This window comes from Bufo bufo, chromosome 3 (genome assembly GCF_905171765.1).
Source record: "Bufo bufo chromosome 3, aBufBuf1.1, whole genome shotgun sequence".
Classification (NCBI taxonomy): domain Eukaryota; kingdom Metazoa; phylum Chordata; class Amphibia; order Anura; family Bufonidae; genus Bufo; species Bufo bufo.
The window spans coordinates 680990712-681017809 of record NC_053391.1 but is presented as its reverse complement, the minus strand read 5'-3'; the positions used below and the strand labels follow the sequence as shown (position 1 = coordinate 681017809).

Here is a 27098-nt window from a genome sequence, read left to right as displayed (position 1 = left end):
TATTACCCCGTCTACAGTTAATTCACATTCCAAAGACAGTTTTGCAGTTTTAATCGGCTTTTTATTTTTCACTAGTAACCAGCAGAATAGTGAGTTCAGCTCTGGAGTATAATACAGGATGTAACTCAGGATCCATACAGGATAAGTAATGTATGTACACAATGACTGCACCAGCAGAATAGTGAGTGCAGCTCTGGAGTATAATACAGGATGTAACTGACGATCAGTACAGGATAAGTAATGTAATGTATATACACAGTGACTGCACCAGCAGAATAGTGAGTGCAGCTCTGGAGTATAATACAGGATGCAACTCAGGATCAGTACAGAATAAGTAATGTAATGTATGTACTCAGGGACTGCACCAGCAGAATAGCGAGTACAGCTCTGGAGTATAATACAGGATGTAACCCAGGATCAGTACAGGATAAGTAATGTAATGTATGTACACAGTGACTGCACCAGCAGAATAGTGAGTGCAGCTCTGGAGTATAATACAGGATGTAACTCAGGATCAGTGCAGGATAAGTAATGTATGTACACAGTGACTGCACCAGCAGAATAGTGAGTGCAGCTCTGGAGTATAATACAGGATGCAACTCAGGATCAGTACAGAATAAGTAATGTAATGTATGTACTCAGGGACTGCACCAGCAGAATAGCGAGTACAGCTCTGGAGTATAATACAGGATGTAACCCAGGATCAGTACAGGATAAGTAATGTAATGTATGTACACAGTGACTGCACCAGCAGAATAGTGAGTGCAGCTCTGGAGTATAATACAGGATGTAACTCAGGATCAGTACAGGATAAGTAATGTATGTACACAGTGACTGCACCAGCAGAATAGTGAGTGCAGCTCTGAGGTATAATACAGGATGTAACTCAGGATCAGTACAGGATAAGTAATGTATGTACACAGTGACTCCACCAGCAGAATAGTAAGTGCAGCTCTGGAGTATAATGCAGGATGTAACTCAGGATCAGTACAGGATAAGTAATGTAATGTATGTACTCAGGGACTGCACCAGCAGAATAGTGAGTGCAGCTCTGGAGTATAATACAGGATGTAACTGACGATCAGTACAGGATAAGTAATGTAATGTATGTACACAGTGACTGCACCAGCAGAATAGTGAGTGCAGCTCTGGAGTATAATACAGAATGTAACTCAGGATCAGTACAGGATAAATAATGTATGTACACAGTGACTCCACCAGCAGAATAGTGAGTGCAGCTCTGGAGTATAATACAGGATGTAACTCAGGATCAGTACAGGATAAGTAATGTAATGTATGTACACAGTGACTCCACCAGCAGAATAGTGAGTGCAGCTCTGGAGTATAATACAGGATGTAACTCAGGATCAGTACAGGATAAGTAATGTAATGTATGTACACAGTGACTCCACCAGCAGAATAGCGAGTGCAGCTCTGGGGTATAATACAGGATGTAACTCAGGATCAGTACAGGATAAGTAATGTAATGTATGTACACAGTGACTCCCCCAGCAGAATAGTGAGTGCAGCTCTGGAGTATAATACAGGATGTAACTGAGGATAAGTACAGGATAAGTAATGTAACGTGCACACTGAAGGGTCATTTACTTAACACCGGCAGTCTTACTCCGCAGGCACTTTTAGTAAGTGCCTCTGTGTCACATCTGTTTTGTCTGTGCCCTAGAAACTAAAATCTTCTCCAGGTTGGAGCTGGATTCGCTTTCATATAATTTACACCGGTTCCAATGTAAGTTATGTCGTAATCCTGTCGGGCCGTGATGTCCCCACTCCCTTTTGCTGAGCGTTGCCCACCCTGGTGCCGACTCTTATCGATCAGTGCAGTATTGCAGTAAATCTGACATAATGTATGCACGCCACCATTGGCTTGACAGGTCCTTTGCTTAAAATTCCCTCCCAGATCTTTCAGCTGTGCCAAGGAATGCAGTAATACAAATCTCCGTGTAGTACCAAAGGGGTTTGATCTCTCTGTGTCTTGTGAGTCTTTTGGAATCTCCCAGTGATGACTCTCCGTTTTCTCCTCTCTTTGCAGGAGTTCTGCTCCGACCCTCATCTTTTTGTGGACGGCATCAGCGCCCACGACTTACACCAGGGTCAGGTGGGGAACTGCTGGTTCGTGGCTGCCTGCTCCTCTCTCGCCTCTCGGGAGTCCCTGTGGCAAAAGGTATGGGGTGCTGTACGGAAAGACGGGCGCACTGCAAATGAAGCTTAATCATTGTATAATGAACAGTGATGATTTTTTTCCTAGACTGTGTGTTTCCGTTTTTTCACTGGTTTCATCAACTCTGCTTGCTGTTTGTGAATTGGGGCATCTGCTTCCAGAGACTGAAAATCTGTTTGGGCCTAAAACTTCAGACAGTTTGTTCCCACATCCAGTCTAGATAATCCTCTCAGCAGCACAAATCTCTCCTGAGAGTTGTTACAATGTATCAGTGCAGGTAAAATGTAGACAGACATTTATGACTTGTCTATGAGTGACTCTAGGAGACCGCTAGAGGCTCCAGCTGCCTCCTGATTGGATGTCAGAGCTTTCACTTACAGTAGAGGGGAGGGGCTGATGAACATTCGGTGCAGAGAGGACATGAAGGGAATGCCCCCTGGACACTGGACATGAAGGGAACGCCCTCCTGGACACTGGACATGAAGGGAACGCCCCCTGGACACTGGACATGAAGGGAACGCCCCCTGGACACTGGACATGAAGGGAACGCCCCCTGGACACTGGACATGAAGGGAACGCCCCCTGGACACTTGTCATCGCAGCAACAGGAGGAGAAAAGCTTGCATTTGTTGGTCATCCTGCATGACCATAACACTAGGTGTGGTAGCCCTGCTGTGCCTTTCACCTACTGTATATACTGCTCTGAGAGGGTTTAAACTGCTGACATATCACTATATATCTATTTATCCATTATCTATCTCCTATATATCATATATCCATCCATCCATAGGTCCCCATTCCAAAACCTATTATGGACCTCCCTGTCCCATCCAGTTTCCCAGCACATACGTGTCAGTCACTCCCAGTGCATAACACAAAGTGCAACTGGCAATAATACACTGATAAATCTCCACTAACTTATTATAAACCTGGCTGCCTGCAGCCACCACTAGGGGGAGCTCACTGCATAGGAACTTGTACAGTAACTATTGTCTGTATGAAAGCTGTAATCTATTTGCACCCCTGGTGGCGGTTGCATTGTTTTTCATGTCAGGAGGATAAGGAGTTCAGCGCCAGGTCCCCCTTCCCCCCCCAGGCCCTGTAGCAGTCGTGCATTGAAGGTATGCCACTATATCTATCTCATATCTATCTCTCAAAACACCATCAAAAGTATAATATCACAATCAGCTCTGCTACATCCATCTGCCGGTATACGAGCGATAAATGAGGATTACTTCTCGATGCTTTGCTCTTGCGGCTCATCCTATCGTTACAGGAGGTTCAGTTCTTCCGGATCATATATTTATTTATACCCCTCAGCTTCTCGTCCCTGGGGCCCCCACATATGGCTCAGGTGTCTTCTGAGAGCTCATTACACTGGTTTTCCTGCCCAGTTCCCTAGAGGCTCTGCAGGGCCCCCCGGAGACCGCTGTTTACTGTTTACTCTACGACTTCTGCTTCATCTCGGATCCGGATGGAAAACCTGCAGCTTCTGTTTCCTTTTAAATAAACTAAATGTGCGAACTCCACAATCGTGGAGCAGAGCGGTTTCTCATCCGTCTCATTGGGGGACACAGGCTTGACCATGGGTATAGCTGTTGCCGCTAGGAGGCGGACACTATGCATAAAGGTGTGAGCTCCTCCCCTTCAGCTATACCCCTCCTGCAGGGACTAAGCTAATCAGTTTTAGCTTAGTGTCTGTAGGAGGCAGACCTTCCTTCCTTGCAGATCTGCTGTTTTTTGTTCTTTCCTTTTTTCTAGTGGGGGTTTCAGGCAGTCCTTTAAACTGCCTACAATTCCACCCAGGAGACGGGAGACCAGGGGGTCCCCCAAGCCCCCTGCTCCTTCCCGCTCTCCAGAAGCAAAGGAGGACCAGAGGTTCCTGCAACGCCTCTGTTTGCCGCCAGCGTTCGGATCACCACAGCCGTCCACCGCAAGTCCCCTCTGTTCCGGTGTAGCGTCCCTCCCCAAGGGGCCGAACACCAAAGGTGGTGATCTGGCTGGAGCCAGAGGGGCAGAAGACGCCGGACAGGTGAGTATAAAAAAAAAAAAGTGGTGGCCCCAAGGTACTCCCCCTTCCAATTCTCTCCTCTCCCCAAGTTCCGGGTCCCTAGAAAGATGGGCCCCTCCAGGACGGCCCTGCTGGAGTGGTGGTGGGGGGGGGTATGCAGGGTTGGCGGTGCGTTCCAAAGGGGCTCAGATGAGGGCTGGCGGCGTCGATGTCATCCATTTCTCGATGGATTAGTTTGGTCATTGTGGAAGCATACCGCGTTTAGAACCGGGCCCCTCCCTTTCGGGTGACTGCTCATTCGGCTCAGGCAGTGGGGGCCTCTTGGGCGGTGCATTACGGGGCTTCGACCCTTCAGGTGTGCAAGGCGGCTACCTGGTCGTCCTTGCATTCTTTCCCCAAGTTTTATAGGGTGCACACCTTTGCGTCGTCTGACGCTTCTCTGGGGCGTAGAGTTCTTCAGACAGTGGTTCTCTGATTGATGGGAGGGATGATTGTTAGGTCCACCCTTGGGGACTGCTCTATAACGTCCCATGGTCAAGCCTGTGTCCCCCAATGATACGGATGAGAGAACTAGATTTTTGTATTCATTGTAAAATCTGTTTCTCTTCTGTTCATTGGGGGACACAGCTCCCACCCATTCTCTTGTTTATGGGCCTTTTCTGGCCTGAGTGGTTCTGGGTTTGCACATAATGTTATTTTCCTATGTCTGGCTTCTTCTACTGGTTTTGCACTAAACTGATTTAGCTTAGTCCCTGCAGGAGGGGTATAGCTGAGAAGGGAGTGTCCGCCTCCTAGCGGCAACAGCTATACCCATGGTCAAGCCTGCGTCCCCCAATGAACGGAAGAGAAACAGATTTTACGGTGATTACAAAAATCTAGTTGTTACATAGATCGGCAGAGGAAAAAATGGCTGCCGTACACCAAAGTGGTGGGCGCCTTGGAGTTTGGGAAACCTTCAAATAGGTGTTGTAGGAGGTTTTCAGGACTTAGATATTGATGACCTATTCTTAGGGTAGGTCATCTATATCAATGGGGGTCCGACTGCCAATACCCCTGCCCGTCACCTGTTTGAAGAGCACAGTGCCTTAATTTGTATAGTGGCTGTTCTTGGTATTGCAGCTCACTTTTAGTTGCTTGAATGGGGCTGAGATGCAGAAATGTCACATGTCTTTACATCACGGGAAGAGGCCAGAATGTTCACCGTAGAAGTTTTCATACATGCAGATAAGCCTCTAGGAGCAACGGGGGCGTTGCCGTTACACCTAGAGGCTCACCTCTTTTTGCAACTGCCACGCTCTCTGCACTTTGGCAGGGCCCGGCAGTGTAAGACCTCTTGCACACAACCGTATGGCTTTTTTTTTGTATTTTGCGGTCCGCAAAAAATTCGGATGATGTCCGTGTGCATTCCGTTTTTTGCGGAACGGAACAGCTGGCCCCTGATAGAACAATACTATCCTTGTCCAATATGCGGACAATAGTAGGACATGTTCTATCTTTGAACGGAAACGGAATGCGTTTTTTTTTTTTTTTTTTTGCGGATCCATTGAAATGAATGGTTCCGTATAAACGCAAAAAAACGGAGCGTAAACGGAAAAAGAGGCCTAAGGGTCCATTCACACATCCGTAATTCGGGTCCGCATATGTTCCGCAATTTGCGGAACGGGTGCGGACCCATTCACTTTCAATGGGGCTGGAACGGATCCACATTTCCAGGATCCTCATCCGCATTTCCAGGATCCGCATCCCCATTAACCGGGATCCGTATTTTCCGGATCCGCAATTCCGTTCCCCAAAAAAATAGAACATGTCCTATTCTTGTCCGCAATTGCGGACTAGAAAGGGCATTTTCTATTATAATGTCGTCGATGTGCGGATCGCACATTGCCGGTTCCGTGTTTTGCGGATCCGCAATTTGCGCATCCGCAAAACACTTACGGATGTGTGAATGGACCCTAAACATGATCAAACCTGGTCCTGCCAATCAGGGTGCGACAGTTACAGAGAGAGCAGAGCCTCTAGGTGTAATGGTAACGCCCCCATTGCTCCTAGAGGCTCATTTGCATATAATAAAACATCACTTTTCTCAGCAATGCGGACACATATGAACATGGGACCAACACAGATGCCTTCCGCTGCCAAGAGCACATACAACAGGTCATCCAGTGTCATAGGTACCAAACTGCTGACAGATGCCTTTTTAATAATTATTCAGGTTAGGCCGAATGCACACGACCGTGGCACATGGACGTGAGCGGTCCGTGGTATGCCGGAGCAGGAGCGCACGGCGTCATTGGTTGCTATGACGCCGTGCGCTTCGTGACGCCGCTGCAGTACAGTAATACACTCGTATGATCTATACGAATGTATTACTGTACTGCAGCGGCGGCACGAACCGCTCATGTTCGTGTTCCATGGTCATGTGCATTCGGCCTTATCCTGAGTCTAGATTATTAGATGGTAGTTATGGTGAGATGATGTCGGTGGTGGTTTGGTTCTTCTCAAGGACAATGGACACTGTTTCCTTCTGAAGGAGAAGACCGTTGCACAGTAAAGGCATCCTATTTACAGAGTCATTACTGTTGCCTTTCTCAAAGCGTCACGTTCCTAAGGTAACATCCACGTAAATCTGCTCCCCGTAGATGTATTTACATAAGCTATTACGTGGTGCGAAAGCTGCAAATTAGGCAAGAAAGCATTCTCGGGAATCCTCTAAGGACACGTTGCCTCAATGAACGGGTTGCTTAGCACTCATGAGCTACAGGAAGCTTAAGAGAAGAGGAACGTCTGTTTCCCACCTCAGTTTTAGGTTGTCTGCCGAGACATCGAGACCTCTCTAAAGGTTTGATATCCTGGAAGACCTGAAGACCATGGCGAGTGAGGCATCAGAAATCGAGCTCACCTTCAAGGAGGACGCCCAGCTCACCAATTGCATGCGTATACGAGTCCTAAGCCTCCAGCAGAAGAACGCCAAGCCCCAAGAAGGCGAAAAGTTACTCAAACCCAACGAGTACATTTACCGGCTGGACTTCACCAAACAGAAGTTGAAGTTTTTGTGGTGGAAGGTCCACCTTAAGATGCCCGGGAAGGTAATGATCACCGGAACGTCCCAACATTGGACTCCAGACCTCACCAACCTCATGACCAGACAGCTTCTGGATCCTTCAGCCATCTTCTGGAAAAAGAGTGATGATGTTGAGGTTCAGTGCAGCGAGGCAGACGTCCAAGAGTTCGGGGAGAGGTTGTGTGAGCTCGCCAAAATTCGGAAGGTTATGTACTTTGTCCTGACTTTTGCAGATGGCGTGGAACCGGGGAATGTCACTTGTTCGATTGCATTCAAAGCGTGAGAAGGTTCTCCAATTTGGAGGCGCTATTCACATTGACACATTCGGAACCCTAAAACATTGGTCTCTTCTGCAATAATGGTCTTCTTCCCCATATGCAAAATGTATGTGTAGCCACCTACGTTCATATCCGTAAAGTTAGCACAGTTTGAATGTGTGTTTTTATCTATGGGGTGTTATTTTTTGTATTGTGTTAAAATTATTTTTAAAGTGGTTTTATTGTAATTCTTTGTGTCCATTGTATTTTTAAAGGGTATGAATATTTTTGCAACCTTATTTTCATGCCCCCCAATGCATTTTAATCAAAAAACAAAGCAACATTGCAGATAGTCTAGTTTAAAGTCCCTGCTGTTTTGGGTACTCAGCTCCTGTGCAGCTCTGTGTGTAGTCTGATCCTGCAGCCCTCTTTTTGCACCCCTCAGATTAAAGGGAGCGCCACATGACAGCAGTATGGACGGATCTACACCACGCACAGGGGAAATAGGTCTGCATTGGGGCTGTATACATAAAACGGTTGGAGTTTTTTAATCAAGACTATTTGCAAAATGGAATCATTTTCTGTTTAAGAAAGCAAAAGTATAAATACCCTCAAAATTAATATTTTAATGTGTAAATGAAAACACAAGGTTTGCGATTTTTTATTTTTTTTTAAATTTCTTTCAATATCATCATTTCCATAGATTGTGACCTTTCACTGTCACTGGCGTGTGTTTTAGTAAATACTTGCCCCGTGAAATAGCAATTCTGGAGCATCTTTTCTTAGAACTCTATCTTGCGCCGTTCCTCTGTTACACCTCCTGAAAAATGTATGAATAAATTGAAAAATGTGTGTTACCATTCCCCTCGGTGAAGAGTCTGGTGCTGATTGGATGGAGTGTAGGGACCACCTCCCCAAATGGTAACACGCAGTTGTCAAATCCACAAATTTCTAGGAGGACTAGGGCTTCATTCACACAACCAGAAAGACTGTTTTCAAAACCAGTTAAAGTCTATGGGGCTATTCACATGGCCATTTTTTTATTTTTATAGCAGCGATCAAAAAAATACAACACGTCCTATTTTGGGCCGTTTTTATGTCCAGACGGACCACATTGAAAACAGCTACAAGGGCCTTTTAGGGGTTAAAATAAAAAACCCTCGCTTCTCACTGGAGGCATCAGGACCTGACGTGATGATGTCACATGATCACGCTTGGAGCGCAGGTCCTGCAGTATCCAGTGTGAAATTTTTTAGTTTTTTTGTCGTCACTAAGAGGGGCACTAAAAGTACTGGGGCACACTAAGAAGAGCCTTATATCTACTGGGGGGGCAATAAGAGGGGCTGTATATATACTGGGGCACAGTAAGAAGAGCCTTATATCTACTGGGGGGGCAATAAGAGGGGCTGTATATATACTGGGGCACAGTAAGAAGAGCCTTATATCTACTGGGGGGCAATAAGAGGGGCTGTATATATACTGGGGCACAGTAAGAAGAGCCTTATATCTACTGGGGGGCAATAAGAGGGGCCGTATATATACTGGGGCACACTAAGAAGAGCTTTATATATACTGGGGGGCAATAAGAGTATATATATACTGAAGGGACTCAGGGAAACCGACTTGAAATATGTATATATAGATATATATACATGTTAGCTTTTTTTCACAAAAAATTGTCAGAATTTTCTTATTCAAATGTGTTATGTTAACGGGATGTAAGTTTACAGGAAGCCGCAGGCACCAAGATTCAGTCGTCTGCAGAATTTTCCAATAGATCAGTCTTCAGTCTGCTTGCGCATATTACGTGAGAGGTGTTCAGGCATTTGCTTCCAAAGCTCCAGATTTATGTGATTAGAATTTTTTTTAAACATTTTTTTAAATTACCGGAACCTTTTTTTTTTTTGCTTCTGTTTTATCTTCATGCATGCTATTGCTACATATTCTGATCATCACAAGTCTTCATTGTCTATGTGTAGACTATTTATACATTTATGAAGATTAAATTTTTTTTACCTCATTTTGTCTGTTTTACTTGATTTTCTGTGACTGGGACCTTACATAAACCTAAAGGCAGTGTTCCCCTACCTGTGGCAATACGGCAACTCCCATCACACCCTAGCAGCTTGCGGCTATTAGGGCATGATGGAATTTGTAGTTTTGCAACATCCAGAGAGCCACAGGTTGGAGGTCACTGCCTTAAACTATCTAAATGTATAATATATTGTTACTATAACACTAGCTTTTTGAACGGCACAGTAATCTTCCCATGGACTTACTTCGGCCTACATGAAAATTCATACAAAACAGTGAATATAAATCAACATTGCTCCTAAAGGCGATGAATACCCATTATAATTAGAATAAGTAGATATGACTGTTTACACTTATGAAAAAGCACAACAAGCTCTCTCCCTATCACAGCTCAGGGTGTGTGCCCATTCTGCTCCAGCTCTCTCCCTATCACAGCTCACAGTGTGTGCCCATTCTGCTCCAGCTCTCTCCCTATCACAGCTCAGGGTGTGTGCCCATTCTGCTCCAGCTCTCTCCCTATCACAGCTCAGGGTGTGTGCCCATTCTGCTCCAGCTCTCTCCCTATCACAGCTCACAGTGTGTGCCCATTCTGCTCCTGCTCTCTCCCTATCACAGCTCAGGGTGTGTGCCCATTCTGCTCCAGCTCTCTCCCTATCACAGCTCAGGGTGTGTGCCCATTCTGCTCCAGCTCTCTCCCTATCACAGCTCAGGGTGTGTGCCCATTCTGCTCCAGCTCTCTCCCTATCACAGCTCAGGGTGTGTGCCCATTCTGCTCCAGCTCTCTCCCTATCACAGCTCACAGTGTGTGCCCATTCTGCTCCTGCTCTCTCCCTATCACAGCTCAGGGTGTGTGCCCATTCTGCTGCAGCTCTCTCCCTATCACAGCTCAGGGTGTGTGCCCATTCTGCTGCAGCTCTCTCCCTATCACAGCTCAGGGTGTGTGCCCATTCTGCTCCAGCTTTCTCCCTATCACAGCTCAGGGTGTGTGTCCATTCTGCTGCAGCTCTCTCCCTATCACAGCTCAGGGTGTGTGTCCATTCTGCTCCAGCTGTCTCCCTATCACAGCTCAGGGTGTGTGTCCATTCTGCTGCAGCTTTCTCCCTATCACAGCTCAGGGTGTGTGTCCATTCTGCTCCAGCTTTCTCTCTATCACAGCTCAGGGTGTGTGCCCATTCTGCTGCAGCTTTCTCCCTATCACAGCTCAGGGTGTGTCCATTCTGCTCCAGCTTTCTCTCTATCACAGCTCAGGGTGTGTGCCCATTCTGCTCCAGCTCTCTCCCTATCACAGCTCAGGGTGTGTGCCCATTCTGCTGCAGCTCTCTTCCTATCACAGCTCAGGGTGTGTGTCCATTCTGCTGCAGCTCTCTCTCCCTATTACAGCTCAGGGTGTGTGTCCATTCTGCTCCAGCTCTCTCCCTATCACAGCTCAGGGTGTGTCCATTCTCCTGCAGCTTTCTCCCTATCACAGCTCAGGGTGTGTGCCCATTCTGCTGCAGCTCTCTCCCTATCACAGCTCAGGGTGTGTGTCCATTCTCCTGCAGCTTTCTCCCTATCACAGCTCAGGGTGTGTGTCCATTCTCCTGCAGCTTTCTCCCTATCACAGCTAACAGTGTGTGTCCATTCTGCTGCAGTTCTATCCCTATCACAGCTCAGGGAAAAGGATGGAACGCAGTATGTGCGGCCACCTCAGCAATGTTATTGAAAAATGGAAAAGAACAAACAGCAGGTGTCGCTTTACAGATGAATTTTATTGACTAACTCAGTGGCTGTGCTACATGCAATTACTAAAGTATTCAGATCCAGAATATTTTTCATCGGAGAACCCTATAAAGCGCGGCCTCCTCTCTGGCTGATAGAAGTCTCCATGTATTTAATATGCAGCCAATACTACATGGAAATATCGGACTTCCTCTGGCAAAATCAGCTGTTTACCAGAGGTGTCAGGAGCTGGACCTGTGGCAATCATGTATCATCTGATCGCCACATCGAAGAGTGAAAGGGGTCGCCTCATCAGGATTATATGAGCAGGTGGTACGTTTTTAGGTATCCAGTCTCTTCATCTCAGGAAAACTTGCCCCCCCCCCCCCCCCCCCCCCCCCCCCCCCCCCCCCCCCCCCCCCAGGGGTTTGTCAGTCCACATTTGTTTCATCCATGGCCCTAAAAAATTAGATGTACCTACAGCTGCCACGTGACCTCACATTACCTGCTGATCAACGGCACTTTGATTGTCCTGGGTTGAAGAAGTTTACTAGCTCCACCCCATGGACTCCATACCCCCGAGGAAACTTTTAAGAAAATGGGAAAAAAAAAAAAAAAATGTATTTTGGAGCAGGGTGTTGAAAATTTAGTAGGAGGAAGATATCGTCCTTCTACTGGTTGAATGTCCAGAATAAAAAAAAAAATCATTGTCCCCATGATTACTGCTTTATTTCACTAGTTCTAAAGTGAACCCGAAATATTTACATACTTATACAGTACAGCCAAAAGAACACTAAGATTTCTCTACATCTTCAGTGGTAAAGCGGTGGTGATGGCTTTACTCCACTCTAGCTCACTCTTGGCATTGAGCAATGCAATTTGTGGAGCAAGGTTCTTGGTCTAATGTGTCTTCCGAAGGCCATGTGTAACTAATTAGTACATTTTGAAACCAAGGACAGATGATTTCTACACACATGGTAGTCCCGATCTGTGACCTTGGTCTTGATGAAGACGCCCTAAATTAGGGCAGTTAAGATACACTCTGGTGTTCCAAATCAATGTACCCCCCCCCCCCCAAGGGGTTAATATCCACGCGTGGCTGAGAGACTAGACGCTGACACATAGATGGTCAATGCAATCTCTAACTTTTATTACATGGGGTAAGCGTATATACATCTTCAAAAGAGGGCAGTCCTCACTGAGGCTTAAACATTGTTTCATTGGTCAAAAAGGAAGAAGAGATAAGAGAGAGGAGATAACAACACCCTGGCATTTGCGCACTGGGCCCTACTTTGGAATGTGAACTAATGTAAACATCTGGTTACCATCGCCATTTTGTAATGGCTTCTATTCTAACAATAATACTGCATACCTCATATGTGACACTTCAAAGAGGTGCTTCTCTTTAGGCAGTAAATAATATATACATATCATCGAGCCATATAATTGGCTTATGCACTCCTTCGCACTCTATATACCTCCCTAGTTGGGACACTTGTACAAGGATGAGAAATCAGACGCTGCCCACAGCACAGCTCTTTGCCCCCCCCCCTCTCTTCTCCAGTCTTGAAACAAAGAGGGGGGTGGGTGGGCACCTGGAGAAGAAAAAGTTAACTCATTACAGTCCTAGAGATACAAAATATCGAATAAAATTCACACATCTTTAACAGTCCCCCCTTGAATTTCATTCTCTCCCTAAACCTAACCATCTGTCCCAATGCTCCGCCTCCTCTTCACCAGCTTCCACGACAAGCCATACCTAGCGAACAGCCTCCCGTGACACTGGATTTGAGCACGGGGAAGTCAGATGATCTTTCCCTAACTGGCGTGGACATTATATGGGGGGACTGGAGGTCATCAGTGCTTCTGATTTTCTGGATCGATGTTTTCATACAATTTTCCATATTCTTTTGAGTCATGATCAACAGTCACACAAGGGAAAACCAGTCTCAACACTTCCTTGAAATCAATCCAATTATGCTTTTCTTTGAGCTTCACTGTGCTTGTGGTCAACAACACTCGGAATGGACCATCAAACCAGGGTTTTAGGACTTTCCTAACGTGTCTCTTTCTACCACCCAATCTCCAGACACAAGTGGGTGGGTTCCTGGTACTTTATCAAAACCTGGAAGTGAAGCAAAAACTCGAAAATGTACTTTAGTCAAATGCTTGTACAAACTGATCACATAATCTGCCAGACAACCATGTTGCATCTGAAGCTGCTGTGGGAAATAAAATCCTATCCTAGGGGCTGACCTAAAAAGGACCTTATAGGGACAAAGGCCTGTCTCACGGTTAGGCGTGTACCTTACTAAAAGAGGGCTACCAGCAGGCACTCTGTTAGGGCTTTTTAAATCTTTAACTTAGTGTCCCGTTCAGTTCCTTTTCCCTACTCTACTGCTGCTTTGTGGATGGTACGAAACATGTAAGGCCTGTCCTACACCCAAAACCTTCATCATCTCCTGCATCACTTCACCTGTGAAGTGAACACCTGTGTCACTTTCAATGATCTAAGGTACCCCATACCTGCACACAACTTTGGCCATAATCTTCTTTACTTCCTTGGGTACGGTTTTGGCCATCCTGAAAACAAGTCATCACATATCAATACATACTCATACATGCCCACCTTGGGTAGTTGAAGGTAGTCTGCAAACGTTGAAACAGATACAAAAAGCAAGACGTGTTTCTTGGGTACCTTAACCACCTTGCCCACGTTGTTCTGGGCACAAATCATTTATCCTTGAGTATGTCTGACTGTTACAGTGCTGAACCCTGGGGCGCACCATATGCTACGTACTAAATCACACATAGCAGTTTTGTCTGGTGCATCACTCCATGGGTTGCCTGTGCCATCGTGGAGTAGAGGGACCTGGGAAGGCAAAGTTTCCCTTCTTATTTGTCGTCCCCCCTTTTCCATCCACCAGTCCCTTTCCTCCTTCCCCATCTGGTTCTGTAAGGTCTTAAGAACTTTCGGGAGACAGGAGGAGTTATTTCAGGGACCTGAACTGTAGCCACTTAAGACAGGGGTCTACTTAGGTAATTTGGCAGCCATTTTTGCCGCCTGATCTGCCGTGGCTTTCCCCTTTGCCTCCTCTGCATCTGTTTACAGTGGCCTTTCGTTGCTATCATCACCCCTCATGTTAGTGACAAGAGGGCTTCCATCAGAGACCTCACTGCTTCCCCATTTCCGATGGGTTTACCTGAAGCGATCAAGGAGTCTCTGGCTTTCCATATGGGCCCATAGTCGTGGGCTATCCCAAAAGCACACCTGGAATCAGTGTAAATGTTGGCTGTTTTTTCCATCTGCATATCTGCAAGCCATCTTCAGAGTCTTTTAGCTCCACTTCTTGAGCAGACATGTGTGGTAGTTCACATTTAATCACCACTGCCCAACCTGTGTAGTACCTGCCATCCTGGCCATACCTCGATCCATCCACAAAGAGCACATGATCTAGATTACCTAATGGCTGATTTACCAAATCCCACTACCTCTTGTGACATCATCTGCAAACAGTCAGGAGCCTCTTCCTTTGAATCTGGAAGAAAAGTTTAAAGTGCGGTGCCCTAACTCTTCCCTCCCCCCTTGGTCCAGAGGCAACAGGGTGGCTGGGTCCAAAGTATTACACCTTTGGAGAGCAACATTGTCAGGCAACAAAATGGAACACTGCATTCTCAAATAACGGGCAACAAAACAATCATTTGGATTGTACGTTCATGAGGATAGATGTAATATCGCCATCACTTTGTGGTTCAGAGCTATCTCAGAGCTTTCATCAAGCATAGCTAGTACAACTACTACAGCTCTGATGCAGAAAGGGGCACCTCTGGCCACGGGATCAAGTCTGGCTGAATAATATGCTACGGGGCATTATTGCTGGCCATGCAGTTGGGTGAGGACAGCTGAGTCATGGCCACTCACTTCGTAACAATACAATCTAAATGTAATAATCTGATAGGCCCAGTGTGGGGGAACACAAAATTGCCAGCTCTAGGCATAAAAAGCATCTACCACCTCATCTGTGAGGCGGTAGGGACTAAAGGACAAATCAATCACAGTGGAGTGAGTGGCGGTAATGGGAACCTGAGCCAACAAGGTGTGTGTATTGGGCACGATGTGGGTGTTAGAAACTGTGGCTTCATTAATGGCATGTAGGTCATGTACCATCCAATATGAGTGGTTTTGCTTTTCTCAGCTTCTGGGAGTACTGATACAAACATGGACCAGGGAATTTTATCACTAATGGCCAACAAACAAAGTTCCTGGTCATTGAGGGCACCTGTAAGCTTCACAGTGCCGTCCTCCTGATGTGAGATACCAGCATGTACTTTTGCAAGCAAATCTGCACCTAGGAGGCAACAAGGGGCGCTACCACTGACCAGCAAACGGGCAAGCACATCTTGGTTAGGGGCAAATCTAATGTGGATGGTTTCTGTTGAAAAGGGAGCGTACTACTTTCCCATCCTCTTCTACCCAAAGACTGGTGTCCTTGGGGAGTAAATCAGGGGAGGCCATGTTTGCTGTGCACAACTGTCTCGGCTGCTCCAGTATCAATCAAAAACGGGACTACTTCTTTATCACCCAGAGTAAGGGATATCATTGGGCCAGACTGAATCTGCTAAAAATGTTTAAAAGTAGAGCCGATACTGGATTTCCTGTTTCCTAATCTTGATCTAACTCCCCCCCCCCCCCCCCCCCCCCCCTCCCTGTCTTTGTGTTCTCCTTATAACAAAAAAACATGGGTGTCTGTGGGGACGGATCCGGGCATGGTCAACATAGAATACAATCCTCTCGTGTGGTGTGGACGAGGAGTACCACACACAGTACAACACTCTCTCTTCTGGGATCTGGGTCCCACAGACTCTGCAGGCCCATCATAGGGTGGCAGACTTACTTTTTCCTCACTTCAATGAGGCGTTTGACATCAGGGCTGAAGCAATGCCAAAGGAACACTACCTATGGTTGGCACCACTGAACCACCCAATGCTGCTTGATGTTACTCTGCATTTTGGCTTACAGAAGTATCCAACTTTTCCTATCGCGGAATTAATAGACTGGAAAAACAAAACAGGACTTCTCATCTTCCATGGGAGTGTCGTATAACTAGGGGATGGGCACAAGGGCTGTTGTTGTCTGTAACGTCCACCCCTATCCTCCTCCCTCCGCTCTGAGTCATCTAAGTCCACCCCCTTCAGTTGGACGCTGTGGTCCTCCTTTTGACCGTCAGTAATGTGCCAGCTGTCCATTAGAACAGAGCTCTGATATTTAGCACAACACTTAGGCCTCATGCACACGACCGTTGTGTGCATCCGTGGCCGTTGTGCCGTTTTCCGTTTTTTTTCGCGGACCCATTGACTTTCAATGGGTCCGTGGAAAAAACGGAAAATGCACCGTTTGGCAGCCGCATCCGTGAGCCGTGTTTCCTGGCCGTGAAAAAAATATGACCTGTCCTATTTTTTTCACGGCCAACGGTTCACGGACCCATTCAAGTCAATGGGTCCGTGAAAGAACACGGATGCACACAAGATTGGCATCCGTGTCCGTGATCCGTGGCCGTAGGTTAGTTTTTATACAGACGGATCCGAAGATCCGTCTGCATAAAAGCTTTTTCAAAGCTGAGTTTTCACTTCGTGAAAACTCAGAACCGACAGTGTATTCTAACACAGAAGCGTTCCCATGGTGATGGGGACGCTTCTAGTTAGAATACACTACAAACTGTACAAGACTGCCCCCTGCTGCCTGGCAGCATCCGATCTCTTACAGGGGGGCCGTGATCAGCACAATTAACCCCTTCAGGTGCGGCACCTGAAGGGGTTAATTGTGCTGATCACGGCCCCCTGTAAGAGACCAGGGCTGCCAGGCAGCAGGGGGCAGACCCTCCCCCCCTCCCCAGTTTGAATATCATTGGTGGCCAGTGCGGCCCCCCCCCCCCCTCCCTCTATTGTAATAATTCGTTGGTGGCACAGTGTGCGCCCCCCCCTCCCTCCCTCTATTGTAATAATTCGTTGGTGGCACAGTGTGCGCCCCCCCCTCCCTCCCTCTATTGTAATAATTAGTTGGTGGCACAGTGTGCGCCCCCCATCGGCCCCCCCCTCCCTCTATAGCATTAACAACATTGGTGGCCAGTGTGCGGCCTCCCCCCCCCCCCCCCCCCCCCCCCATCATTGGTGGCAGCGGAGTTCCGATCGGAGTCCCAGTTTAATCGCTGGGGCTCCGATCGGTAACCATGGCAACCGGGACGCTACTACAGTCCTGGTTGCCATGGTTACTTAGCAATAGTACAATAGTAGAAGATTCATACTTACCTGCTGCTGGCTGCTGCTGCGATGTTCGTGTCCGGCCGGGAGCTCCACCTACTGGTAAGTGACAGGTCTGTGCGGCGCATTGCTAAATGAACTGTCACTTACTAGTAGGAGGAGCTCCCGCCCGGACACGAACATCGCAGCTCCCAGGTAAGTATGAGGGGGGGGGGGGGGGGGGAGATGGGAGGCCGCACACTGGCCACCAATGTTGTTAATGCTATAGAGGGAGGGGGGCCAATGGGGGGCGCACACTGTGCCACCAACGATTTATTACAATAGAGGGAGGAAGGGGGGGGGGCGCGCACACTGTGCCACCAACGAATTATTACAATAGAGGGAGGAAGGGGGGGGCACACTGTGCCACCAACGATTTATTACAATAGAGGGAGGAAGGGGGGGGCGCACACTGTGCCACCAACGATTTATTACAATAGAGGGAGGAAGGGGGGGGGGGCGCACACTGTGCCACCAACGAATTATTACAATAGAGGGAGGAAGGGGGGGGGCACACTGTGCCACCAACGAATTATTACAATAGAGGGAGGAGGGGGGGGGGCACACTGTGCCACCAACGAATTATTACAATAGAGGGAGGAAGGGGGGGCACACTGTGCCACCAACGAATTATTACAATAGAGGGAGGAAGGGGGGGGGGGGGCCGCACTGGCCACCAATGATATTCAAACTGGGGGGGAGGGGAGGGTCTGCCCCCTGCTGCCTGGCAGCCCTGATCTCTTACAGGGGGATATGATAGTACAATTAACCCCTTCAGGTGCGGCACCTGAGGGGTTAATTGTGCTGATCAAGGCCCCCTGTAAGAGATCGGATGCTGCTAGGCAGCAGGGGGCAGTCATGTACACAGTTTGTAGTATATTCTAACTAGAAGCGTCCCCATCACCATGGGAACGCCTCTGTGTTAGAATATACTGTCAGAAATGAGGTTTCACGATCTAACTCATATCCGACAGTATATTCTAACATAGAGGCGTTCCCATGGTGATGGGGACGCTTCAAGTTAAAATATACCATCGGATTGGAGAAAACTCCGATCTGATGGTATAAAAGGGACTCCAGACTTTACATTGAAAGTCAATGGGGACGGATCCGTTTGAAATGGCACCATATTGTGTCAACGTCAAACGGATCCGTCCCCATTGACTTGCATTGTAATTCAGGACGGATCCGTTTGGCTCCGCACGGCCAGGCGGACACCAAAACGACTTTTTTTTTCATGTCCGTGGATCCTCCAAAAAACAAGGAAGACCCACGGACGAAAAAACGGTCACGGATCACGGTAAAACGGAACCCCGTTTTGCGGACCGCAAAAAAATACGGTCGTGTGCATGAGGCCTTAACATGTAACACGTAACTTCAAACATTGAAACAAACAGATCTGACAATACAGACATAAACACACAAAGGGCCCATAAGAAACTTTTCATTGACTTCAATAAAAAAAAATGTACAGCTTGATCAATGCTGTTGGCACCAATAAAAACCAAAAACTTCCAAGAAAAATAAAATAAAATCCTCAATGCGCATATTATTTAACCACCTCAGCCCCCATAGCTTAAACACCCTGAAAGACCAGGCCACTTTTTACACTTCTGACCTACACTACTTTCACCGTTTATTGCTCGGTCATGCAACTTACCACCCAAATGAATTTTACCTCCTTTTCTTCTCACTAATAGAGCTTTCATTTGGTGGTATTTCATTGCTGCTGACATTTTTACTTTTTTTGTTATTAATCGAAATTTAACGATTTTTTTGCAAAAAAATGAAATTTTTAACTTTCAGTTGTAAAATTTTGCAAAAAAAAACGACATCCATATATAAATTTTGCTCTAAATTTATTGTTCTACATGTCTTTGATAAAAAAAAAAATGTTTGGGTAAAAAAAAAAATGGTTTGGGTAAAAGTTATAGCGTTTACAAACTATGGTACAAAAATGTGAATTTCCGCTTTTTGAAGCAGCTCTGACTTTCTGAGCACCTGTCATGTTTCCTGAGGTTCTACAATGCCCAGACAGTACAAACACCCCACAAATGACCCCATTTCGGAAAGTAGAAACCCTAAGGTATTCGCTGATGGGCATAGTGAGTTCATAGAACTTTTTATTTTTTGTCACAAGTTAGCGGAAAATGATGATTTAAAAAAAATAAATACATTTCTTACAAAGTCTCATATTCCACTAACTTGTGACAAAAAATAAAAACTTCCATGAACTCACTATGCCCATCAGCGAATACCTTGGGGTGTCTTCTTTCCAAAATGGGGTCACTTGTGGGGTAGTTATACTGCCCTGGCATTCTAGGGGCCCAAATGTGTGGTAAGGAGTTTGAAATCAAATTCTGTAAAAAATGCCCTGTGAAATCCGAAAGGTGCTCTTTGGAATGTGGGCCCCTTTGCCCACCTAGGCTGCAAAAAGTGTCACACATCTGGTATCGCCGTACTCAGGAGAAGTTGGGAAATGTGTTTTGGGGTGTCATTTTACATATACCCATGCTGGGTGAGAGAAATATCTTGGCAAAAGACAACTTTTCCCATTTTTTTATACAAAGTTGTCTTTTGCCAAAATATTTCTCTCACCCAGCATGGGTATATGTAAAATGACACCCCAAAACACATTCTCCAACTTCTCCTGAATACGGAGATACCACATGTGTGACACTTTTTTGCAGCCTAGGTGGGCAAAGGGGCCCACATTCCAAAGAGCACCTTTCGGATTTCACAGGGCATTTTTTACAGAATTTGATTTCAAACTACTTACCACACATTTGGACCCTAGAATGCCAGGGCAGTACAACTACCCCACAAGTGACCCCATTTTGGAAAGAAGACACCCCAAGGTATTCGCTGATGGGCATAATGAGTTCATGGAAGTTTTTATTTTTTGTCACAAGTTAGTGGAATATGAGACTTTGTAAGAAATTTTTTTTTTAAAAAAATCATCATTTTCCACTAACTTGTGACAAAAAATATAAAATTCTAGGAACTCGCCATGCCCCTCACTGAATACCTTGGGGTGTCTACTTTCCAAAATGGGGTCACTTGTGGGGTAGTTATACTGCCCTGGCATTTTCCAGGGGCCCTAATGTGTGGTAAGTAGGTAAATGACCTGTGAAATCCTAAAGGTGCTCTTTGGAATGTGGGCCCCTTTGCCCACCTAGGCTGCAAAAAAGTGTCACATATGTGGTATCTCCGTATTCAGGAGAAGTTGGGGAATGTGTTTTGGGGTGTCATTTTACATATACCCATGCTGGGTGAGAGAAATATCTTGGCAAAAGACAACTTTTCCCATTTTTTTTTACAAAGTTGGCATTTGACCAAGATATTTCTCTCACCCAGCATGGGTATATGTAAAATGACACCCCAAAACACATTCCCCAACTTCTCCTGAGTACGGCGATACCAGATGTGTGACACTTTTTTGCAGGCTAGATGCGCAAAGGTGCCCAAATTCCTTTTAGGAGGGCATTTTTAGACATTTGGATAACAGACTTCTTCTCACGCTTTGGGGCCCCTAAAATGCCAGGGCAGTATAAATACCCCACATGTGACCCCATTTTGGAAAGAAGACACCCCAAGGTATTAAATGAGGGGCATGGCGAGTTCATATAAAAAAAAATTTTTTGGCACAAGTTAGCGGATATTGATATATTTTTTTTTCTCACAAAGTCTCCCTTTCAGCTAACTTGGGACAAAAATTTCAATCTTTTATGGACTCAATATGCCCCTCACGGAATACCTGGGGGTGTCTTCTTTCCGAAATGGGGTCACATGTGGGGTATTTATACTGCCCTGGCATTCTAGGGGCCCTAAAGCGTGAGAAGAAGTCTGGAATATAAATGTCTAAAAAATTTTACGCATTTGGATTCCGTGAGGGGTATGGTGAGTTCATGTGAGATTTTATTTTTTGACACAAGTTAGTGGAATATGAGACTTTGTAAGAAAAAAAATAATAATTTCCGCTAACTTGGGCCAAAAAAATGTCTGAATGGAGCCTTACAGGGGGGTGATCAATGACAGGGGGGTGATCAATGACAGGGAGGTGATCAGGGAGTCTATATGGGGTGATCACCCCCTTGTCATTGATCACCCCCCTGTCATTGATCACCTCCCTATAAGGCTCCATTCAGATGTCCGTATGTGTTTTGCGGATCCGATCCATGTATCAGTGGATCCGTAAAAATCATACGGACATCTGAATGCAGCCTGACAGGGGGGTGATCAATGACAGGGGGGTGATCAATGACAGGGGGGTGATCAGGGAGTCTATATGGGGTGATCACCTTCCTGTCATTGATCACCCCCCTATAAGGCTCCATTCAGATGTCCGTATGTGTTTTGCGGATCCGATCCATGTATCAGTGGATCCGTAAAAATCATACGGACATCTGAATGCAGCCTGACAGGGGGGTGATCAATGACAGGGGGGTGATCAGGGAGTCTATATGGGGTGATCACCCCCCTGTCATTGATCACCACCCTATAAGGCTCCATTCAGATGTCCGTATCTGTTTTGCGGATCCGATCCATCTATCAGTGGATCCGTAAAATTCATACGGACGTCTGAATGCAGCCTTACAGGGGGGTGATCAATGACAGGGGGTGATCAATGACAGGGGGGTGATCAGGGAGTCTATATGGGGTGATCACCTCCATCATTGATCACTCCTCTGTAAGGCTCCATTCAGACGTCCGTATGTGTTTTGCGGATCCGATCCATCTATCAGTGGATCCGTAAAATTCATACGGACGTCTGAATGCAGCCTTACAGGGGGGTGATCAATGACAGGGGGTGATCAATGACAGGGGGGTGATCAGGGAGTCTATATGGGGTGATCACCTCCGTCATTGATCACTCCCCTGTAAGGCTCCATTCAGACGTCCGTATGTGTTTTGCGGATCCGATCCATCTATCAGTGGATCCGTAAAATTCATACGGACCTCTGAATGGAGCCTTACAGGGGGTTATCAATGACAGGGGGGTGATCAATGACAGGGGGTGATCAGGGAGTCTATATGGGGTGATCTGGGGTGATCAGGGGTGAATAAGGGGTTAATAAGTGACGGGGGGGGTGTAGTGTAGTGTAGTGGTGGTTGGTGCTACTTTACTGAGCTACCTGTGTCCTCTGGTGGTCGATCCAAACAAAGGGGACCACCAGAGGACCAGGTAGCAGGTATATTAGACGCTGTTATCAAAACAGCGTCTAATATACCTGTTAGGGGTTAAAAAAATCACATCTCCAGCCTGCCAGCGAACTATCGCCGCTGGCAGGCTGGAGATCCACTCTCTTACCTTCCGTTCCTGTGAGCGCGCGCCGGTGTGCGCGCGTTCACAGGAAATTTCGCGTCTCGCGAGATCACGCACGGATGCGTCCAGGAGGAATGAATCAACCACCTTCCGGACGCATCCGTGCGTTAGGCGGTCGGGAGGTGGTTAAAAAAACAAATGCCGTACTCCATACGCATTCATATTTTCATGTACTTATTTTTACAAACAGCTCATAATCAGTCTTCACACATATTCGCCTCAACTACAACTCAAAGCCACACCCATTCACATTCCACTGAATCATTTATGTCTTCCAACCCAGCCACACTGTTTTCATCCCAAAACTTGCAGCACAGACAAACACAGCTTTCCTGGAAACAGATAGCCAAACCACACCCAGAATTGCTGATGGTCTGTCGCTGTAAGACAATATACATGTTATAATCATACAGTCATTTTGTTAAAAGCTGGATTCCCACAGTACACTGCTTGGGAAAGAAGAAAGAAAATTATTGAACAATTTTTTTTTTTTTGTCTTCTATAATAATATTACACATATAACATCACTTACTCTGCATGATTCCCTCCCCCCTTTCCCCGCTCCTCTTATCTCAGGAATATTTCTGTGTGAAGGCAGGGGAAAGTGAATCTCTCTAGTTCACACCGGATACAACACTTCCATTAACTGACCATCTTTTAGGATCTTCCCTATTTAAACACACACATATCATTAGGGTAACAAAACTTAACCAGTTCATTTCTGAACATTTAACACAAGCGCCTTTCTGATTGCAGACACTAGGGCACTTTCTTTCTTGCTAGTGTCATCAATTATCATCCTGACACTGCTCTGTTTTCCCCACTCATTAGAACCCCCCCTTCAACATCACAGGAGTTCTGATGCCCACAGTCTGTAAGCTCTAACTTCACAGTTTCTTACAGATGTTCATCCCTGTTGCCAGCCGGGCCACCTGCTGTCCGGGGCCACACTTTCTCTAACATTCTTTGTCACATTTTAACTTTAAATTTTCCTTCTTCATGTGAGTGGGACTGACCCATCTCAAAACAACAGTATTTCAGACTGACACACACAAATCAGAGGAGTGATCAGCACCTTTAACCCTTTCCTCCGCAGACAAAGGATTGACCCTCCCCTTTGGTTGGCTCAAATCTGACTATCACGTCTGGCTAGTCAGCTCGGACTCCCCGCACGTCTTCCCCTGCTCCAGGGGTCAGGCGGGCTCCGCCGCGTCTTCCTGGGGTCAGATCAAGTCTAGAATATCTCCGCAGTCTTCCCTTATCTCAAGGATCTAAGGGTCATATGGCTCTACGCGTCTTCCTGAGGTCAGGTCAGGTGGAGAATATCTCCGCAGTCTTCCCTTATCTCAAGGATCTAAGGGTCATACGGCTCCACGCGTCTCCCTCCCAGGTCAGCCGGAGTTTACTTTGTCCCACACCTCGGCGCTACAGCGCCCCCTTCCAAACCAAGAGGTTACTGTCCCCTCCCTTTGTCTGTGGTTTTATCGTCTGTGCTCAACTCACTCCTCACATAAATTACAGACACACACAAAACATATACACACCAGAGTGATCTATAATTTCAGACTATTGGTTCTATAAACTCCAAGCTTTCAGCATTACAGCCGACTACTATACTTACATCGGTACCACCTCACAGCAGACTGAGCTATCTGAGCATGACGAAGTAAATAGCAGAAAGGCAGATGAGATAAAAAGTTTTCTCACCTTTCTTTGAGGTTGCAATCCTCTCCCCTCTGCCGTTCAGGGGCCCGTCTTGTCAGCTGTTTGATGCTACTTTCGCTCAGAGTGCCATCTGGGGTGCCATTTGATGAAGACGCCCTAAATTAGGGCATTTAAGATACACTCTGGTGTTCCAAATCAATGTACCCCCCAGGGGTTAATATCCACGCGTGGCTGAGAGACTAAGAAAACAAAGAGGGGGGTGGGTGGGCACTTGGAGAAGAAAAAGTTAACTCATTACAGTCCTAGAGATACAAAATATACAATAAAATTCACACATCTTTAACAGTCTCCTTAAGAACAGGCTATCAGTGTTTGACCAGTTGGAGTCGGATGAGTTGTGGTCTCGGGCACAGCCGATCCTACGGACGAACCCTTGTGAGGAAGAAGGTAGAGCTTCTTGACTGTGCAGATCGATGGGGTTCCCAGAGGTCAGACCTGTCCCAATCAAACATTTATGACACCACACTTATTTATTAGTTGGGGGCACATACCATTGGCCAGTGGTGTCTTATATCGTGGCACTTTTAAAAGCTGCCGTCAGTGCTTCCCCGGCACCTCCACCCCATTACATAAGAATAATAGATGCCGTCTTGTTTATATGTAGCAGGTAATTGAGCGACCTCTGCAATAAATAAAACATCTGGTTTGTGGCCAGCGGCCATATATCACCTTGCGGTAGGATGCTTACTGCTTTGTTTTTTTTTCTTCTTGGCTCCTACACGATGGAAGCAGATGTCAGTCATCCTCCCCCTGCTACCTCCTCGCTCTCCTTTCTTGTAATCTCAGCAGAAATTGTCATAAACTCCTGATCAGTGGAACAGTCCTTATCTGTGATCGTTATTATTCCTGACCAGGCACAATAGTATTGATCCTTGGTGGAAAGTACTTTTAATCCAAATGCAGATCAGCAGTGAAGTGCACCAAGGGTGTGCCCAAAGCACTTGGTGCACCTTGCTCCACCGGCTTCCTCTGCAAGCCCCTCCCTCTTTTTATTGATTGACAGGACCAGGTCTTGCATAGTCATCTTGTGTGGACCTTTAATTTAGGGTCCTCATGTTCAAACGTCTATCCTCCTGCAAATCAGCAGTTAAGTGCACTGAAGGTGGGCCCGATACACTCGGTGTAGCTTTGCTATACCTGCTTCCTCTGAAAGCCCCTCCCTCTCTTTATTGATTAACAGGGCTAGTCATCTCGTCTGACCCTTTCATTTAGGGTCCTCATGTTCAAACGTCTGTCCTCTGGCATTACTTAAAGGGACTCTACATTCACGCTTTCCGTTTTATAGGTCATCCCCAACTGGAAGGAGCAGGAATGGAGCGCAGAGAAGCCGGAGAACTATGCCGGGATCTTTCATTTCCATTTCTGGCGTTTTGGTGAGTGGATGGACGTGGTGATCGATGACCGTTTGCCGACCAAGGATAACAAGCTGATCTACTGTCACTCCAATGATCTCAACGAGCTGTGGTGTGCCCTCGTGGAGAAAGCTTATGCCAAGTAGGTCCTATGTTACTTAAACCGAACTACGGGGTCCTAACCTCAGAGGAACTGGTGACATCACCAGTCTTGGGCAAGGGGACAGTGGGGTGGTAACTGGATATTGGAACAATTAGATCATCCCCTCGATTCACAGAAGGTCACCATAATGGACTCATAGTACTAAACTTAAAGTCCCAGATCCAAGAACTTGCCGATGGTTTCCAGACAGTGCAATATTCCTTCTTATTTATAGATTAATTGGATGCTATGAGGCCCTTGATGGGGGAAACACGGCCGACGCCCTAGTGGATTTTACCGGTGGGGTATCAGAACCCGTCGAGCTCTCGGAAGAAGATTACATCAATGACGCCAACAAAAGAAATGATCTTTTTGAGAGAGTCCTGAAGGTTCATACCCGAGGAGGACTGATTAGCTCCTCCATCAAGGTGAGTCCTTCACTCCCGCAACAATGTCCCAAAATGTCAGAACAGCAGAAGATGGGGAAAAGCCGAATCTCTACAGCTCAGGAATAGAAATGTAATTTGTAACTGTGTCAGGTAGATCAGGGGCTGAAAAATGCGACACAGAGATCCATTTACACTGAAGCAAACACCGTTATAAATTACCTGTAACTACTGTACATCAGTAACCAGGAGACGTGGCTGCCAATATACAACCGCTATAGCTGTACAATAAAGTACTGCAACTACAGCTCCCACCATGCCCCAACAGTAGTTATATTCTTATACATTGTATTATAGTCGTTATATTCTTTTACGTAGGAGCAGTATTATAGTAGTTATATTCTTGTACATAGGAGTAGTATTATAGTAGTTATATTCTTGTAAATAGGGAGCAGTATTATAGTAGTTATATTCTTGTACATAGGAGCGGTATTATAGTAGTTATATTCTTGTACATAGGAGCAGTATTATAGTAGTTATATTCTTGTACATAGGAGTAGTATTATAGTAGTTATACTCTTGTACATAGGAGCAGTATTATAGTAGTTATATTCTTGTACATAGGAGACA

General features: G+C 46.3%; 2 protein-coding genes across 2 annotated transcripts in view; both read left to right on the top strand.

The window, feature by feature from the left end:
• CAPN5 (calpain 5) overlaps positions 1-27098 on the top strand; it is a 96975-nt gene that overhangs the window by 46070 nt on the left and 23807 nt on the right. The window contains 3 exon segments of the mRNA XM_040426431.1: positions 2051-2182; positions 25874-26082; positions 26318-26510. Coding sequence (XP_040282365.1) covers positions 2051-2182; positions 25874-26082; positions 26318-26510 — 534 coding nt within the window.
• LOC120996498 (olfactory marker protein) lies at positions 6673-7807 on the top strand. Its single transcript, XM_040426430.1, has one exon. It carries the CDS (start codon positions 7058-7060, stop codon positions 7532-7534), a length of 477 nt encoding a protein of 158 aa, XP_040282364.1. The 5' UTR covers positions 6673-7057; the 3' UTR covers positions 7535-7807.